Consider the following 18,253-nt stretch of genomic DNA (forward strand, 5'->3'; position numbering starts at 1 on the left):
CTGTATCCAGTACGTCGCACAACACCCTTATTTAGAAACTGAGTCTACGAAACAGCCCGGCAACAATGTCGGGAGACAGTTCTGCATTTTGCATGTCTAGATCAGTGATCACACAGATATACCGCATAAAGCAATGAGTGGGAAGATGTGAACTGATTATGGGTGAACAGAGAGGACTCATTTTAAATGATTTATTTTTCATTTTTTTAAAGGTGAAGGCTAGTCTTAAAAATAGAAAATGGCTAAATGAGCTCCAATTAGGTGTTCTCAGAGGGACAATTAACTAGGTGTGCGTGACACTTTAAAATTACAGAAATTCCCAAGCAATTTAAACTCACAAATACAATACCGAGATGATTGGGACAATTTTAAGGGGCAGACTGGTCAAAATCTGCCAGTTAATAATATATAAGAAACAGTTCCTGTAAGACTGAGTGCAGCAGAAATGACATGGTAGATCTCTGACAATGTGGGGAAGCTGACAAGACTTTGATGGAATTCAATGTTTTGAAACGAATACTGACAAATCACAAATTAACTATCTATACCCTATCTATCCATGAGCAGATTGGAGTGGGGTTTAGCTCTTGGCTAAATGCACTTTGAACACATTACACAACATATGGCGGCCCCCAGATGCATGGGAACGGCAGACAGCTCATACTTCATTAGGGTGTTGTGTAATGTGAGTCATTTTACCTTGGCTGAGAGGTACATCACTGTATATTACACAACATACAGTGCCCTCTATAAGTATGGTCATGTTAGAGTGAAATTTGAGACCAAAATGCATCATGTTTACGTGCCTATGTTTTACCATTTTACAGAAATAACCATGTGGGGGTGGAGTACCCTCATTTTCAGCTGCAAATGATATTAAATTAAATTAAAGATAAATCATGGCATAAAGTCGAATATTTGGTTGCCAAGACCTTAAATGCAAGAACGGCTTTGACGCAATAAACAAACGTTTGGCATCTTCCTTGGAAGAGGCTTTCCAGACCATCACTGTAGCTGCTTTCAGCTCATTGTCCTTTTTTGGCAGGTTTGCACCTTCAGTCTCCTCCTCAGAAAGTGAAATTCACGTGTGATTGGATTTAAATCAGGTCACTGTCTTGGCCAGTCCCAAACTTTCCACTCTCTCCCCCATTGTTGAAGCACTGGCCGATGAGGTTGAAGAAATGTATTTGTACATAGCCAGAACAAAATCAAAATTATACACTTCCAAATTCATCCTTCTGCTGCTACCCTCCATTAAATCATCAATGAAGAGGAGTGAGCCTGTTCCAGAAGCAGCCATACAGGCCTGTGTCAGGACACTGCCTACTCCATATTTCACAGATGAAGTGAAATGCTTTGGATTATGGGCTTTTCCTTTCTCCAGACTTTCGGCTTTCCGTTGCTTTGGTAAAGGTTTATTTCGGTCTCATCTGTCCATAAAACTTTGTTCCAGAACTCTTCTTGGCTTGTCTCTGGTTTTTTTTGGGTGAATTCTCGTCAAGCCTTCCGGTTCCTTCTGCCGGTGAGGCTCGCGTTTTGCAGTGTAGCCTCTATAACTCCGCTCTCAGTCTTCCGCCCACGGTGGCTCACAATATTTTCATCCCTGCTCCCGGGAGGCTGCTGTTGATGTCACTGACCGTTGTTATAGGGGTGTTTTTTCACAGCTCTTAGGATTTGTCTGTCATCAACTGCAGTTGCCAACCCGTGTTTATTTCTGAGTCCACCAGCGGTTTCTTTCTTTTTCCAGGACTTTCCAAACTGTTGTACTTGATTTACCCCTATTTTGCTGCTACCCTTATTAATGGATTCTTATGTCCATAAAAAAGTAAGCAACTGAGCAACAATGAAAACCTGTCAGTCATCCGTTAACTAAAGCACAGCTAAACGTGGGGGGACAGCAAAAACAGCTATTTCTTCAAAATGGTAAAACATATATGCATGTAAACACTGTGGAATAAAAGCTGATCTGAACATTTGTCTCATATACATATTTTCATAAAAAATCCAAATGGCGTCAGTACAAATTTCACTATCCCTTTACCATACCATTTTGGATTTTACTTGACTGCCCCCTTTAAAACTGTATGTTTGTGTATCATCTCCATGCATCCACTGCGGTTTATATAAAATGACAAAGCTTGTGGTTTAACTGATAAGAAATATGATTCTCCACATGTAGATTTCATCCACCCAGCAATGGGAGTGTGATCAACTGGCACCATGAGCTTTTTAATATGAACTTCATCGCATTTCCGTAGCGCAGAACTACCAACTACATCAGCCACAAAACAATCAGGCTAGTCGGCAGGCAAGCAAGCATGAAGACTGCCCAGTCCCCACAACCATCCACTTCCCCAAGCCAGGAACACCCCACCCAGCAGCCAGTCATCGGCAGGACAGGGTTGAGATATCGTCCCTCAATCTGTCTCTGAGGGGGAATGTTTTGGCTTCTCGTCTGTTAGGCTAACCAAAGGCTGTTGCTCTGTATGTCTGGTGTAGACCAACACCGAGAGAGAGAGACTGGAGTCACCCAGGGGGTCAGTTGGAGGAGCGTTACTCTCACACATTCATGCATGTATGCCCGGACACACATGCACCCACACACCACACGTATGTGCAAACACGTTTCAGCTCGTGTACGTATTCAGAGACACACGCATGCACAAATGTTCACGTATGCACAGAAGTTTTACACATACATGTATAGACATGCACGCACAAGCACAGATACGCGTACACACACACACACACACACACACACACACACACACACACACACACACAGGCAGGCACAGAAACAGACACACACAGACAGACAGGCAGGCAGGCAGACACACACACACACACACACACATATACACACAGGCAGGCACACATACGCACACGTACACACACCACAGGCAGGCACAGACACAGACAGACACACACACACACACACACACACACACAAGCAGGCACAGACACACACACACACACACACACACACACACACACACACACAGGCACACACCACAGGCATGCACGCACAGATGCACACACCGGTGCACAATGAAGCCGGCAGTTGATTCTGCAGTGTGTGTGCGTTTCTGTGTGTGCGCGCGTCTGGGTCAGGCTCATTCCGGCAGCACAGTGGAGTGCCATTTGTGGTGTCATGCACAGTGAGGGCCCATGCTCAGTCCTGACGGTAGCTGTGGCATCCATTTACACCTATTTTCTTTGCAAGACCTTCAATTTCCCAACAGCCCCATGCACCTATTTTCGCTTTTATGGGAGTGCGATAGAGAACATGAAAGGGAAAGAGTGTGACACGGTGAAGCGGCTCAAAACACAGACCTACTTCAACAGCACCGTCTACATCCTGGCCAGGGTAAAAAAACACAGTGAAACACGGACAGCACACTGAGCCTCTCCAGGCTGAACCACTGAGATACCCCAGGCTAAAAGACAGAGCGACTCCAGTGTGAGACTTAATGGGCGAGCTAGCGATGCGCTGCTTTAAGAAAAGACTGCTTCAGTTCTACTGCTTATGACTGAGGGTGTGTGTGTGTGTGTACAGTACATATATTACCAAGAATATATAATTCTGAAAGAGGACAACCTTCAGAATGAGAGACGTCAGAGACAGAAACGAAGACCAAGTAGAAATGGGATGGTCTGTGGCATGGAGCCATGGAAACGGCGTGATGTCACGGAACGACCGCAAGCGTTAAAAATAAGGAAACAGGAAAGGGATGAAAGCGCAAACCACCACAAGAATGAGAGACCCCCCCCCACCACAGTGAGACGAGAGGGGATGGATGTCCACACACCCCCCCCCCCACGGAGAACGGATGAAGGGCGCTCGAAACGATGGCATGGGTGAGGACACGGGATGAGGTGACGCAGAGAGACAGGAGGCGGACATCCCGAATTTGGCACCCCCCCTCCCCCCCCTCTGCACAGCGGGTTACCTGGGCTAGCCAGCGCTCCGAGGGCACCCCCGCTGGAGGACAGGGGGTTTGCATTGGAGGGGCTGGCCGAGCTCTGTGCGGCCGCGGCGGCCGCTGCTAAAGCAGCCAGGTTCTGCAGCTGCAGAGCACTCATACCTGAGGAGAGGAGCCAGAGAGGGGTCGTCAAAGGGGGGGGAAGGGGAGGGGAAGGGTGGGGTGGGGGTGGTCACCTCTTGCTAGCTCGCCACACCCCGAGAGAAGGGGAGACTTCAAAAGCAGGCTACGCCATCGCCATCGGATCCTCATATCCACGATTGGGGGGGTGCTGTTCCAGAACCCCTTCTGGGTCCAGATCCGGATCCGGATACCCCCCCTCCCAAAACTCCCGGCCTTCAAAGTTGCCGGAAGGTGCGCCTCCCTGGGGATCGGGTTTTCGGACTCCAAAGGGAATAGAAGAATGCCCAAGACCTCCGTTTGACTAATTCTCAGGATAGAAACGGTTCCCTGGCAGGTGGTGTGTGAATCGAAGACACGTTTTAGCGTCTATGGTTCCTGTGTAAGTTACTTTGTTGTGGTCATTTAACTGAATTAATGTATGCCTGACTTATACATAAACAGCACACTGGACAAACGTTGTTGCGGTTGGTGGTCAGGACAGAATTTTTTGACGGGTTTCCGCTGCAGAAATCAAAATGGGCACCCAATCGTGGATGTGAGAACCTGAAACAACATACAGCATAATACGAAATGATTTAGACCAGATCCGCATCTTCCTCCCTCCTCGGTGTTAAAGTGCTATAATTTCCATTCTCTGTCCTCAGTGAGAAGACAGCTTCCGTCTTTACAATAGTTCTGACTCATGCCGCTACATTATTCCCCACTGACATTTACATAATTACCACTCTAAATAGTGCCAAGACGCAGAATAAATCGGAATTGGAAGAATTGGTTCTTTAACTTCACATTTAAACATCACTCAGTTTCAATGCCATCTTAGTCCCATAGGACATCAACAGCAAGCGTCAGCGGTGAATTGCTAATGTATTGTTCAGTGCAATAGCTGGCGTAACCGGCGTTAAATATGGTACCATGCTATGTGCAATGATATTTGGCGTATTTGAAATAACAAATGTCGCTGTTCGGTGTCCAGTGCGCTAGCTGGCTTCAGTAGCTGTAGTCGTTGATTCATTCAGCAGCGTAATTGACGGGGTGATCGGAAATTGAAGACTGAGGCCTGAAGAATCTTCCGGTTAGTATTAGCAGCCATACCGATGTGAACACCCGATGGAGAGGTGGAGACTTGGTCAATGCACAGTATGTACCGTATATACAGTCTGGATGTATATACCATGTATATATACACACATAGGACAACACACAAGAGACTGTAGAGATCACACTGGCACACAGCAGTTGAGGACTGTGATTGGCTGGTGAGTTTGTCAGGGCTAAACACCAATTTGCACGTTGACGCTGGAGACGGGAGAGGGTGACAGTTTGTTGATTTGCATTCCTCAGACGTGCGCAGATCCGAGCGACTCGCGCTGACCTCGGCGAGCCCCACTTGTGAATTACGATAATTTGTCTCCTAGAGCGAAATCGGTCACCTGCACCGACGTGACAATCACCAGACACAAAAAAGCCGTCTACTGCGGTCTCCCGCAAAACACAGGGGCAGAACTCTTCCAGATAAACAGCCTCCAAAACGCTCACAGCCTGCTACAAAGACAAACTGAATTTGGAGAGAAGACGGACGGATTTTAAAGCCAGCACTTTAGCTGTGCCCGTTCTGATTTGGGTACATAATGTGAGTGAGAAACAACTGGCAAAAATACTGCAGCGAGTTAACATGGCAACATATTTAATGGCAACAATAAATCTTGTGCAAATTCAGAATACAGATAGAAAAGTATGCTTTATACTGCAGCCACCAAAATTATGTGCATGGGTGTCCTTCTCTATGCACAGGGATCTGGGCTAGCATGACTTATGACAGGCCAAAAGGCGATCCGTCAACCATTTCAAAACCAGGCCAAGCCAAAAAGGTAATTACACTCCCCCTTGGAGCAGAGGTGCAGCTGAAGATGACCTAATTAGGCAGACCAGAGTTATCTCATATTTAAAATGGCCTCTTTCCTACACTGATAAAGGAACTGCGCTGAGCCACTCCTCCGTCCTAACATCGTCCAATCTGCAACCTCCTGCATTGCTCCTTCCTCTGAAGCTGGAAAAAGCATCTAGAGAAAGGTACCGTCAGGTCGTTTAAGGCCTGTTCTCAAGCCTGTATGGGTGGGTGTGTTAAATCTCCCATAGAAAAATCACAGCGCTCAGCTCAGGAAGTCTAAGGAGCAGAGTACCCAGAAGCCTCCAGTTTGAGACCCCAGGTGCTCAGGTGGGGGAGGCGTGGGGGGGAAGGCACATTTGCAGCTTTAATTGAAGGTTCCTCAGATGATCAAGCGCCTTGCAGTTCATAAATCTGTCTGGGAATGAGCCGGACCAGATGTCAGCTGTTGAGACTGTATGCCAATCAGAGCCGGTTGCCGGGCGACAGATGGAGGGCCTTAGAATCAGCTCCTGATTCTAGTGGGAGGCCATGGTGTCCAACTTTGCCAAGAAAAGGGAGGGTGGAGGGGGGAAAAAAAAAAGGAAAAAACTCCAGACCTTATTTTTTCCATTTTTGAATCTTGTGAAATTGCAATTTCCAAGACAAAAACTTTTGGACAACGCAGAAAAGTGGCCAGGCTTATCTAAACGGAGCTGGGAAGAAGGACTGACCAGCTAGGATGACTCCCATCTAAATAAGTCTCAGAGCAGTTATGAGCTGAATGACTGCATATTGTAAAACCAACCCGTGAGGTCTAGGCAGCCTGTGTTCCTTTCCTCCGTACACACAACGCTCACACTTCCCTAATTGGTGGATGTATGGGTAGCCCCAGGAGACACAGGCTATTAGCAGACAAGTGCACATTCTGCACAGAGGAAGAAGCTGCATGTCTCTGTCAGTCTCCCAGGTTTGCCTCCATTTTAGAAAAAAATGTAATCTCATCCAATAATCATCAGAACGACTGTGGGTTGAGATACGCTTGAAAGATGATTGCGAAGCAATCTTAACCATTGTCAGTTTCCTAAACATTCGACATACTCGTATTGCACAGCTGTAGGTATATTTTTAGACAAGGAGACAGTTCTATAAACGGGATCAATAAAGAATGATCAACACTGCCCTTTTAAAACAATACACACAAACCCACAATACTGCCAGAAAAAGGCCAGAATACTAAGCCAAGCTGCTATGTGTACAGGGCTGTATGCCTTTTATCTGTGTGTGTATGACATGCTAAATGAAGAACTCTGGATTTTACCAAAATAAAATAAAAATAAATAAAAAGCCCATGGCAATAATTAATTACCAGCATCAGTACTTTGGTGATTAGCAAAGTCTGAATACAGAATAATTACATGAAAAACATGAATTTCCCATTAAATAAGAATCTTTAATTATAACAATGCAGATGGCAAGAATTGAGCCACTGCACTTTTAAACGCCCACACCGGTAGCCCTTTTCACTCAAGAGGGAATGTTCAGGAAAAAACTATTTGTTTTTCTTTCTTTGAGTGTTTCTGCATTCATGAAATGTAATAGATCAGCTTGGCAGTGTTCTATAGTCTGGTATGTTTTATCAATTACCAGTGGAGGGAGAACAGTGTTAATGTGTCGGCATGACAGCTGCCATTCCTCCATTTTGAGACGGTCGTCATACGTTACAACTGTGGGTAAAGGCAACATAAGGGCATGTACATGATCTCATTCGAAGGGAACACTTTCGCATACATTTTTCAAAGATTCAATATAATTTGGTACAAAAGAATGTCATTGAAAAACTCTGTTTGTAACTGTTAGTTGGTTATGGCCACAAGAGCTCATTAACATCTAAAATCTAAAGAGAGACAAAATCTAAATATATACAGTCAATTCAAGAGGTTTATTTTTGATATAGAATTTTTATTTTATAATGATATGCTTCCGGTATTTTATTATGATTCCCAGGGTATTATGATTATTACAACAGGATATTATATTGGTAGCTTTTTTCACAATTTAAAAATATCAATATATTCAGTTTTGTTAAATTATTGGCAGGCATCTGTGCATTACAGTATACCTCATTTCTGCTGGTGAGATCTCAAGTGAAATAGGCAAAGCACCATCGGGTTTAGAAATATTTCATAAACCGCCAACGGACGGCACCAAAAAATGCTGTCAACGCTATAGGAGGAGGCATTTAAAAGTCGCGATCGATCACTGTCGCCATTTTTTCTACCCTTCTTTTGTCAGAACGTCTTTTGCCTCTCGGTTTCCTGCAGCTCCCTGTCAGATTGTGGGTTCTCAGATCCACTAGCCCTGAATAAAAACAACATCAAACTCCCACTGTAAAAAAGGAACAAATAAATAAATAAAAACTCAGGAGAAGAATGCATACATATTCGGAATCTTGTTTATTCTTGGCTCCCAGCTCAAAATTATTCTTTTAACTGTGGTTAGAAATTGAACGCCTTTGGTCACAAACGTGATGAAGCAATGCACTCTGGGACTGTTTCCTTCCTGTGTTTGAAAGATCTCTAGTTCTTCAGTGGAATCACCTTGTCTGCATCCAGGGGTGTAGTGTTAGTGATTCCTCATTTACATGAATCTATTTCTCTTTTTATCGAGTTGGCCTCTGTATGAAGTTTAGGTGGATAACGAATTTGATCTGAATTAGGATAGAATTAAATGCTGAGCTGATTTGTTCATAACCTTGGCAAGCAAAACAATTCATAGCGTTTGGTACAACTGAGGAAAGATACCAATTATAGATTAGGTGTCTGCAACGTTGTTCAAATGTTTTCTGGTAAATTTCTGATCATTAGGGAAATCCAGTTGGTGTCTAGCTAGCAAACATGATGCAATCAAACTTACGCGCTTTCTTGTTCGACAGCTAACATTAGCGACTCATTAGGTAACATTAGTGACCTCTAAGTGACCAATAGAATTATATCTACATTCTGAGTAGAGTGCTTCAAAGCTACAAGATGCACACTAGCACTCGGTGTCAGCTGTCAGTGTCAAAGCAGCTCATCTAAGTGGCTTCTGTCATTACAGATACAACTTCATGCTCTTCAAGACATCCTAATTATATTCATAGTGATGACAGAAAACACTAATGCTTATTCCGTGCTGTATCAGTTAGCCAGCTAAGTTTTTAGCTTGCCAGCTTGCTAGCCATCTGGATAGCTAATTAGCTGGATATATTGTTCCTGCATATGCGGAGACCAAATGCATTCTGGATAAGCTAAAATTAAGTTTTTTTTTTCCTAAAGTCTCCTTGCGAAAGTTTTTCCAAGAGCCCAGCAGATTAATTTTCGGCATCTTTTCCGAGGCTCCACACCTGGAATTACGACCAAAAAAAAAAAAGGAATAAGATTCTGGACAAAGCCGAACGCTGTGATAGTTTCCTACTCCTTTTAAAACACAACTACAGGGACAAAAACAACGCTTAAAACTGCAGAACAGAGCGTTCGCTTCTGTTCAAAGAGCCATTCTGATCCAACGGCCAGTTTCCTTTTTCATTCAGATTCACTCTGCAGTTTAGGAAACTTCCAAGGCACCGCCCTTACATAGACACGAGACAAATGCAAACACATGAATAAGTCCGCGGCTATTAACCACTGGACAGAACGGTGATATCAGAAAGGCAGACCTTACGAGCCAGCAAACCCAGAGTGCATCACTCCTCTGTATTTGTAAACAAAAGACACAAATAGCAGAAGGGCAAGATATTTTGGACAGGGAACCAAAAGAGAGCTATTCTTAATTTACCGCTCTCTGCATTTTCAGTTCATGTTTTCCCCCCCCACAGTGGAGGTTCCCTTATGACATCATATGACATTTGACTACCATCCTGGAGTCTCCCACCCCCCCAAATTTGATTACTAATCTGAAGATGTACTGTAGCTGACTGAAACTTGACCCTTATTCTCAAAGGTATTCAATTGGTCTTTCCAGAACATTTTCTCAAAAGGCAACTACGTGGGCAATTGAGTTTTATGGTTCATCCTCATTTCACTCCTTAAACGATTCTGTTTATGGTAAAACCATTTTCTTTGCGTTTTTTTCCCATTGTACTCTAAAACAGTTCTCCAGGCGTAATATAATCAATTTTTCAACCCACAAATGAAAAGAAACGAAGCTAAAAAAAACCCCTCTATTCAGGAAAGAGAAAACAAGGAATGCAAAATGTGTGTGTAAACACACTCCCTCACCCACGCACACTCTTAGGTAACGGAGCAGTTCAACGTGTCAATGGCTCTCCAGTCTAAGCTGCTGAGCAGGTTCCCTAGCCCTTCCTTAAACACCCTTGGAAAGGATTACACTGCCAATCGCTCCCTTTGAAATAATCCCCCAGAAAAGAGAGCGGGAGAACACAGAGGAGGCCTGGAGCACTGGTGTGTGAAGGTGAAGTGGGGAGGGGGTCTGTGCTAGCCAGGGCGTGACCCAAACCCTCATACAGAGAGCAGCAAGCCCCCTCCACCGCCTTCCACCCAAAATGTAGGGGCGTGCTTTTCCGAAGCACGGCTCGATCTATGAATAATAGATTTGCATGGCTTTTCATGAAATTCTTACTCGAGATCAGACAGAGGGAGTGGGCTGGGGTTTTGTCCGTGCTTGAACGAGTTACCACGGTTACACCGGACGGCTGTTAGGTCCCGCTCAATACGCTTTAGCAAGGGTCAGAACTGGACCCGGCCATGGCTAGCCGGGTCTCTGATCGAGTTGCCGTCAGGACCATTCTGCCATTCCTTTCGACCCAGACTGTTCTAAGGCCTTAACAGAGCGCTCTTCGACAGGACTGCGGTGAACAAACTGCCAGTGGTGTATATCTCGCATTAAAAAACCAAACTAAATGGAGCCATGCCTCTGAAAGCGGAGTGAGCAAAAAAGAAAATATTAAAGAGGGCACAGCTCACAAAAGAAGACTGACACGTGCATCTTACACCTTAATCAATAGAAAAGAGCATAGCAGCCAGGAGCCCGAAGACCTGCGTTAAAAACCCAAGAAGAAGAAAGGAGAGACAGAGGCAGCTCGCTCCGCTGTCTGACTGCCGTGTTTTGTGCTTGGTTTCTTTTTTTCCCCCCCACATCCCCAGTATGAGCAATTAAGCCTGGCCAATTTCTATAAATATTCCCCTCCTATACTTACTGACAGGCTGCTACACAGGCTGTGATTATGCGCTGACAGTTCCACAAAGCAGCCCCCGGCCCCAGCCCTGAGAGCCGCATTCAGGTGAGCAGTAATCATGTGTGCGGGGCAGGAGGGTGAGGGAGAGAATTAAGCACCCAGCACTGGCTGGTGGGGCGGGGGGTGTTGCTGGTGGGCTACACTGCTGTTAGAGGGGGGCGGGGGGAGGCAGGGCCGACTCCGACACAGCCCCTCACCAATTTAACCAGGTCGCCCCCTACCAGATTACACCTCTGTTATGAGAGACCTAGCCCGAGAGCAAATACTGAGAGTGTGTGTGTGTGTGTGTCTGTGTGTGTGTGTGTGTGTTTGTGTGTGTGTGTGTGTGTGTGCATGTGCATTTCTGCTTGTGTGCAAGTGAGGATGTAATTGTATGCGTGTATCCTGGTATCTGTGGGTGTGTGTGCGCTTTTCTGCATTCATGCCCGTGTGTACAAGTGAACATGTGAATGTGTGTAATTGTGTACATGTGTTCTGCTGTCTGCGGTTTTGAGTGTGTGTGTGTGTGTGTGTGTGTGTGTGTGTGTGTGTGTGTGTGAGAGAGACACTCGTTGTTACGCTACGCTAACAAGCACTCTGTGGAGCAGTGGTAAACTCAGCCTGCCTGATAATATCTGTACATCAGCTCCGGCAGGGCAGTGGGCTAAATCTGGTCTTTCCTACGACCTCCCTAACTGACAGGGAGTGACAAAACACTTCACACACATGTAGTGTTCACACACACAGCCACAGAGAATTATCTCCCCCTATTGTCACACATCATACGCACTTGCTGTTGCTCAGGCTCTCTTCAACAGAACGGGCTGAAGTAATATAGGGAGTGAGTGTTCAAATTGGAAGGCATTTTTTATAATTACAGTAAGAAAGAAGAGAAGTGGTATCGGTTGTATTCAGGCAGGTGAACGCTCACATTCAGACTGGAAGTTGCCCTCTTTGTTTAGTCCTATCTGCTAAACCAGAGATCTGGAGCAAAGGTGCTCCGTTTAGCGGAGCCAATAACCAATCGCTTTAGTCTCATTTGAGAAACTCAACATGGCAGCCGTCTGACACTCACAACAAGCAGGAGACAACAAGAAAAGAAAATAGATTCTGATGCTTTCATGCAAAAACCAAGACAAAGGATTCCGCAATTGTGTGTGAATTATTCTTCCAACAGTCTATATTTGTATCCACCCAACAAATGCCATTTCGTTATCAGGCTACATGCAACAATCCCGTGCCTGCGTAAGTGTGCATGTTTGTGCATGTTTGTGTGCGTCCCACATGAAGTTCAACTTCTGGTTCAAACTGGCCACGCTGGTCTCCCCCGTGGCCCTTCGCTTAATACACAGCATTATGGCTTTCCACACGCTCCTGATCCCCTGTTCTGCGCAGTAATCCAGGACAGATGGAGCCCCAACTGAACCCAGAGCTGTGGCGTTAGCGCTCCACGTGTCTGAGCGCTCGGCCATCTTTGCACACCTTTTCGTCTGTGGCTCGTGGTCTCTCTGTCGGAGGCCGACTGACACCTTGGGGCTTACTGTCCGAAGACATGCAGGTTAGGGGACTACGGATGAAAATGAGCTCATAAGCCTGACAAACTGGCACATTTGCATCGATGTGGAAAGTGAAAATGCTGATTAATGTGCACCGTCCCTGGTAAATAAATAAAATAAAAGATTGGGGACTGATGGCTGTTGCCGGTTGCTGACTGGACACAGAGGTTTGTGTACAGTAGGGTCCGACGGGTGGATGGTGGTAAGTGAGAAAACAAGATAGGGGAGGGGCTCCTTGGATTTTAGTACTGAACAAGAGGGGAAAGATATTGTTTTGTAAACAATGCTTGTGAGGATTCTTGTTATTGATAAGGGAAGGTTATTGAGAGGCAGAAAGAGGCAGGGGTTTATATACTGTATTGGGTGAGGTTTGTAGACTGTTTGGGGCAGAGAAGGTGGAGTTGGGAGTACAACATTGGTGAGGAGGTTGGGGTTTGTAGTACTGTATTGGGCAGGGAGGGTGAGGTTTGCAGTACTATGCAACTTACTTGGAAGCATATTGGGTCATTGAATATTCCAGATATACTAATAAAAATTGACAGGATGGAAGAATTAATATGCAAATGTTGTTTACTTACTCTGCTTGAAATAATAAATCACTCAGTTTCTAAGAATGATTTTGAGCTGAGTCAAAACATAAAAAATTACAGGGCATGAATAGATTGCACATTCTATTCATATTTCATTGTTTATTTTTGTTTCAGCACAATAAACATACTAATAGAGGCATTTTCATCTGAAATCCACGTATCCTCCTGCAAACTCAGTATCTTCTGGTTTCATATAAAATGACAAAAACAAGATAAAATTAAATAAATGTCTGTTCTTCATCACCGGCATAAAAGAATGTTCTTTCCACTGACAGAATCGCTGGCTGCTTGAATCTTAGGAAAGTTGGACCCAAAGTAAAGCTGTGGGGGGCTCTGAACATTCCCTAGTCTATATCTCAAAAGTTTTCAAAGACTTAGATAAAAAATAAAAAAACACTGGCAGGTTTATCAGAATGTAACGCCGTTATAGAGACGGGTGCCAAATCACAAAATAATATTAGTGCAGCTCCTCATTTATGTTTCAAAGTTCATTTGACAACAAGCAGAGCTATTGTTGGCCAAACGCTCAGAATAAATTGGCAATCCAGCAACTTTCGTTTATAAAAGCGGAACGAGGCCAAAATAAAATTCACTTTACGTAAGGATTCGGTTGAGAGGACTGTGCCGTGATTTGCCCGATGGATTGGGCCAAACGGAAGGTCAGAGCCGCGTGAATTTTGCGTTTCACCTGCAAGTGCTTCTCATTCATAAACCGACGTACGATTATGCCACTGTGCAGTGCTGAAGCTGCTGTCTTTCAATAAACCAAGCATATTCTACTCATAACACACGACTGTAATTTATGAAGACATTATCTTTACAGAAATGTGTTCCTTCTTGCCATCTGAATGTACCCAGCACTTAGGAATACACTGCCACAATTTAGCAGGACGGTCAGTTCTCAACAGTGGGCTTTACAGTACTGTATGGGAATGGAGGGTGGGGTACTTGTAAGACTGTTTATCAGGGCTGCCCAGCCCTTCCTGGAAATCTACATTCTGGTCGGTTTTCACTCCAACCCGAACAAAGCACACCTCAGTCAACAGCTAGAGATCTTGTTGAGTTGCCAATTAGTAGAATCAGGCATGCCAGATTGGTTGAAATGAAAACCTACAGGATGTTTTTTCTCTCTCCAGGAACAGGGTTGGCAGCCCACTTGTATAGGGTGCAGCAGATGGGGTGTATGCCCATGTGTGGAGGGGTACTGCAGCCTCCCAGAAGCATCACAGGCCCCAACCATAGATATAATCTGTATCTTTGCTTACAGTATAGTGAGTGTGTTTATGGGAAATATACTGGCAAGAAATAGAAATGGCAAAAAAAAAAAAAAAAGTAAGAACTTTATAAAGACGCATTTAATCAAATCTTTGGCAGTGACTCGCACAATGGCACCGGCTCCACTTAGACAAGCAGTTACTACAAAACATTCTTTTTATTAACCTCAAAGTACCCCATTACGAGATCTCATCCATTATCTTGGTTGAGAATACCCTTTTTACAACCTTTGTATAACCGTAGTATTGAAATAAATGTATAGTTTGCCATTTTCATGGTCTTAACAGGAGAAGACACCAGTGCTTCAATCGAGAGCTGGGTAATCCTCATCAAGAGGGGACGTCTGACCTCGTAAATTGTCTTTACTGCTACGGTAATCACTGCCATTCCCTGGCGAAGTCTGACAATACATTTAAACAATTTCCAACAGACTTCTCAGAGCCCACATAGCCTAACACGTGTTAAAGTAACTACGTTGATGTGTTCTGTTGGGAAGATGTGTGTGACGTTGTGGGGGTGGGATCCGTGGCACTGTTCTTTAAGGAGGTCAGGCTGAGACCGCAGTCCTGTAGCCCGGGGTGTGTGCTGTGCCTAATGGGGGGGCTTAGTGGTGTCGTTGTATGGACTGTTCTTTACGGAGGTCAGGGAGAGGCCGCGGTCCTGTAGCCTGGCTGTGTGCTGTGCCTAATGGGGGGGGCTTAGCGGTGTCGTTGTATGGAGAGGTGAGAGGTGTTTGGCTTACCTGCCATCTGCTGAATTCCACTGAACGCTCCCAGATTACTGGAGGAAGTAGCCTGCTGAAGAAGCTGTGACAGAGAGAGAGAGAGAGACAGAGGGAGAGAGAGAGAGAGAGAGAGAGACAGAGGGAGAGAGACAGAGGGAGAGAGAGAGGGAGAGACAGAGGGAGAGAGAGAGACAGAGGGAGAGACAGAGGGAGAGAGAGACAGAGGGAGAGAGAGAGACAGAGGGAGGGAGAGAGAGGGAGAGAGACAGAGACAGAAAGAGGGAGACAGAGGGACAGAGAGGGGGGAGAGAGAAAGAGAGGATTAGGAGGGGGATACCAGCTGAAGCACATATGTATGAACTGAAAGTTGCTGCTGAGTAACACACTGGAACTAACATGCTTTGGGTAAACAGGAGACAAGACATATACTAATGCACGATATCATGAGAGTGCAGCGATTTATACACTTGCTTTGTAATAATGTTAGACACACAGAACTATTTGAAGTTACAGACTGTTTGCAAAATGTCAAATCCCGGTCCTTATAGAAACACAAGAGTTGTCTGTGGCTGCTCTGGAAAAAGCAAGATTTCATGGTATGATTTGCTTCTAAGGGTGAACACCTGCTGCTGACTTTCTTTTTTCAAAATTCACATATTTTCTATAAAGGACAATATTTCCTGTATGCATCTTCAATTCAGAAGAATTCATGAAAACCGCCGCCATTGAAAGTGAGTTCTACCGGCTTAATAAACATATGTCTGGAGAAAGCCATGCTTTCAAGGCCTACAATACCACTGTGACTGGCTAAGTGCCATTTCCATTAATACTAGCCCCTGAAAACAGGAAACATCAGTACAGCCTGTAATATCAGTGGCTTTTACACCAGAATAAAAGGTTACATTAGAATGAAAGGGCAGCTCTGTGGGCAGTGCCAATTATAATTAAAGGAAAGTTCTGAGTGTGTGTCTGCATGTGTGTGTGTGTGCGGTATAAACAGGTATTAAAGTTAAGTTGTGAGTGTGTGTGTGCTGTAAGCTGGTATTAAAGTTAAGTCGTGAGTGTGTGCATGCGCGGTGTAAACAGTTATTAAAGTCAAACTGTGAGTGGGTCTGCGGTGCAAAAAGGTATTAATGTAATGCTGTGAGTGTGTGAGAGGTATCAACAGGTATTAACACTGAGTATGCATGTGGTATAAACAGGTATTGATGTTGAGTGTGTGGTATAAACAGGTATTAACATTCTGAGTCTGTGTGTGGTATAAACAGGTACTGATGTTGAGTGTGCGTGTGGTATAAACAGGTACTGATGTTGAGTGTGCGTGTGGTATAAACCTAGTATTAACATTCTGAGTGTACATGTGGTATAAACAGGTACTGATGTTGAGTGTGCGTGTGGTATATAAACAGGTACTGATGTTGAGTGTGTGTGGTATAAACAGGTACTGATGTTGAGTGTGTGTGGTATAAACAGGTATTAACGCTCTGAGTCTGTGCGTGGTATAAACAGGTACTGATGTTGAGTGTGTGTGTGTGTGTGTGTGTGGTATAAACGGGTACTGATGTTGAGTGTGCGTGTGGTATAAACAGGTATTAACGTTCTGAGTGTGCATGTGGTATAAACAGGTACTGATGTTGAGTGTGCGTGTGGTATAAACAGGTACTGATGTTGAGTGTGTGTGGTATAAACAGGTATTAACATTCTAAATATGTGCGTGTGGTATAAACAGGTACTGATGCTAAGTGTGCGTGTGGTATAAACCTAGTATTAACATTCTGAGTGTGCATGTGGTATAAACAGGTACTGATGTTGAGTGTGTGTGGTATAAACAGGTACTGATGTTGAGTGTGTGTGGTATAAACAGGTACTGATGTTGAGTGTGCATGTGGTATAAACAGGTACTGATGTTGAGTGTGTGTAGTATAAACAGGTACTGATGCTGAGTGTGTGTGTGTGTGTGTGTGTGTGTGTGTGTGTGTGTGTGGTATAAACAGGTACTGATGTGGAGTGTGCGTGGTATAAACAGGCATCCAGGAGCTGAGGGGGCAGAAGGGAGCGTTAGGGGGTACAGTGGGATGGGGGCTCGCGGGCGGAGACTGACTGCGGCTGCTGCGGCGGCGTGGTTGGCGGAGGACGAGGCAGCGACGGCGGGGCTTCTTACTGCCAGATACTGTGGGGTGAGGCCGCCCAGCCCGGTCAGGCTGCCCCAGGTGGAGGCGCTGTTCAGCTGCTGCATCTGCTGGGCCAGCTGCTGCTGCAGGCGCCGCTGCTCCTTATCCTTCTGTGTGTCCGCAAACTTCACCACGATGGGCGAGGAGCAGCCCTGAGGAGAGAGGGAGGGTCAATACACACACATATACACATACACACACACACACACACATATACACTCACAGAGCACTTTATTAGCTATTTATTAGACTTCATTTTTTTACTTCCACTGCTGTAGCCTATCCGCTTAAGAGTTATAGTGTGTTGTGTGTTCAGAGATGCTCTTCTGCACACCACTGTTGTAATGTGTGGTTATTTGCGTGACTGTCACCTTCCTGTGAGCTTTGACCAGCTTTCTCCTCCGACGTCTCTCATTAAGAAGGCATTTCTGTGTGGTTCTTTTGCACCATTCTTTGCTAACTCTAGAGACTAGTGTGTGTGAAAATCCCAGGAGATCAGCAGTTTCTGAGATATTGAAACCACCCTGTCTGCCACCAACAATCTAGTCACTTGGATCACATTTTTTCCCCATTCTGATGGTTGATGTGAACATGAACTGAAGCTCCTGACCTGTATCTACATGATTCTATGCATTTCACTGCTGCCACGCAATTGGCTGATTAGATAATTACATGAATAAGTAGGCGTAATAAAGTAAAAATGTTCCAAATAAAGTGCTCGGTGAACACACACACACACAAACACACACACA

At 44.9% G+C, this 18,253-nt stretch overlaps 1 protein-coding gene across 19 annotated transcripts in view; it reads right to left on the reverse strand.

Moving 5' to 3' along the window:
* The window catches only part of celf2 (cugbp, Elav-like family member 2), a 170,050-nt gene that overhangs the window by 15,178 nt on the left and 136,619 nt on the right, over nucleotides 1-18,253 (reverse strand). For 8 of the 19 annotated variants that reach the window (XM_061251372.1, XM_061251377.1, XM_061251370.1 and 5 more), the window contains 3 exons: nucleotides 17,432-17,653; nucleotides 15,349-15,412; nucleotides 3,951-4,085 (listed from right to left, as the gene is read on the reverse strand). In XM_061251372.1, coding sequence (XP_061107356.1) covers nucleotides 3,951-4,085; nucleotides 15,349-15,412; nucleotides 17,432-17,653 — 421 coding nt within the window. The remainder of the gene's footprint in view (nucleotides 1-3,950; nucleotides 4,086-15,348; nucleotides 15,413-17,431; nucleotides 17,654-18,253) is intronic. The other 11 variants (XM_061251388.1, XM_061251387.1, XM_061251373.1 and 8 more) reach the window with 3 other exon arrangements.

Source organism: Conger conger, chromosome 8 (genome assembly GCF_963514075.1).
Source record: "Conger conger chromosome 8, fConCon1.1, whole genome shotgun sequence".
In the NCBI taxonomy this organism is placed as follows: Eukaryota; Metazoa; Chordata; class Actinopteri; order Anguilliformes; family Congridae; genus Conger; species Conger conger.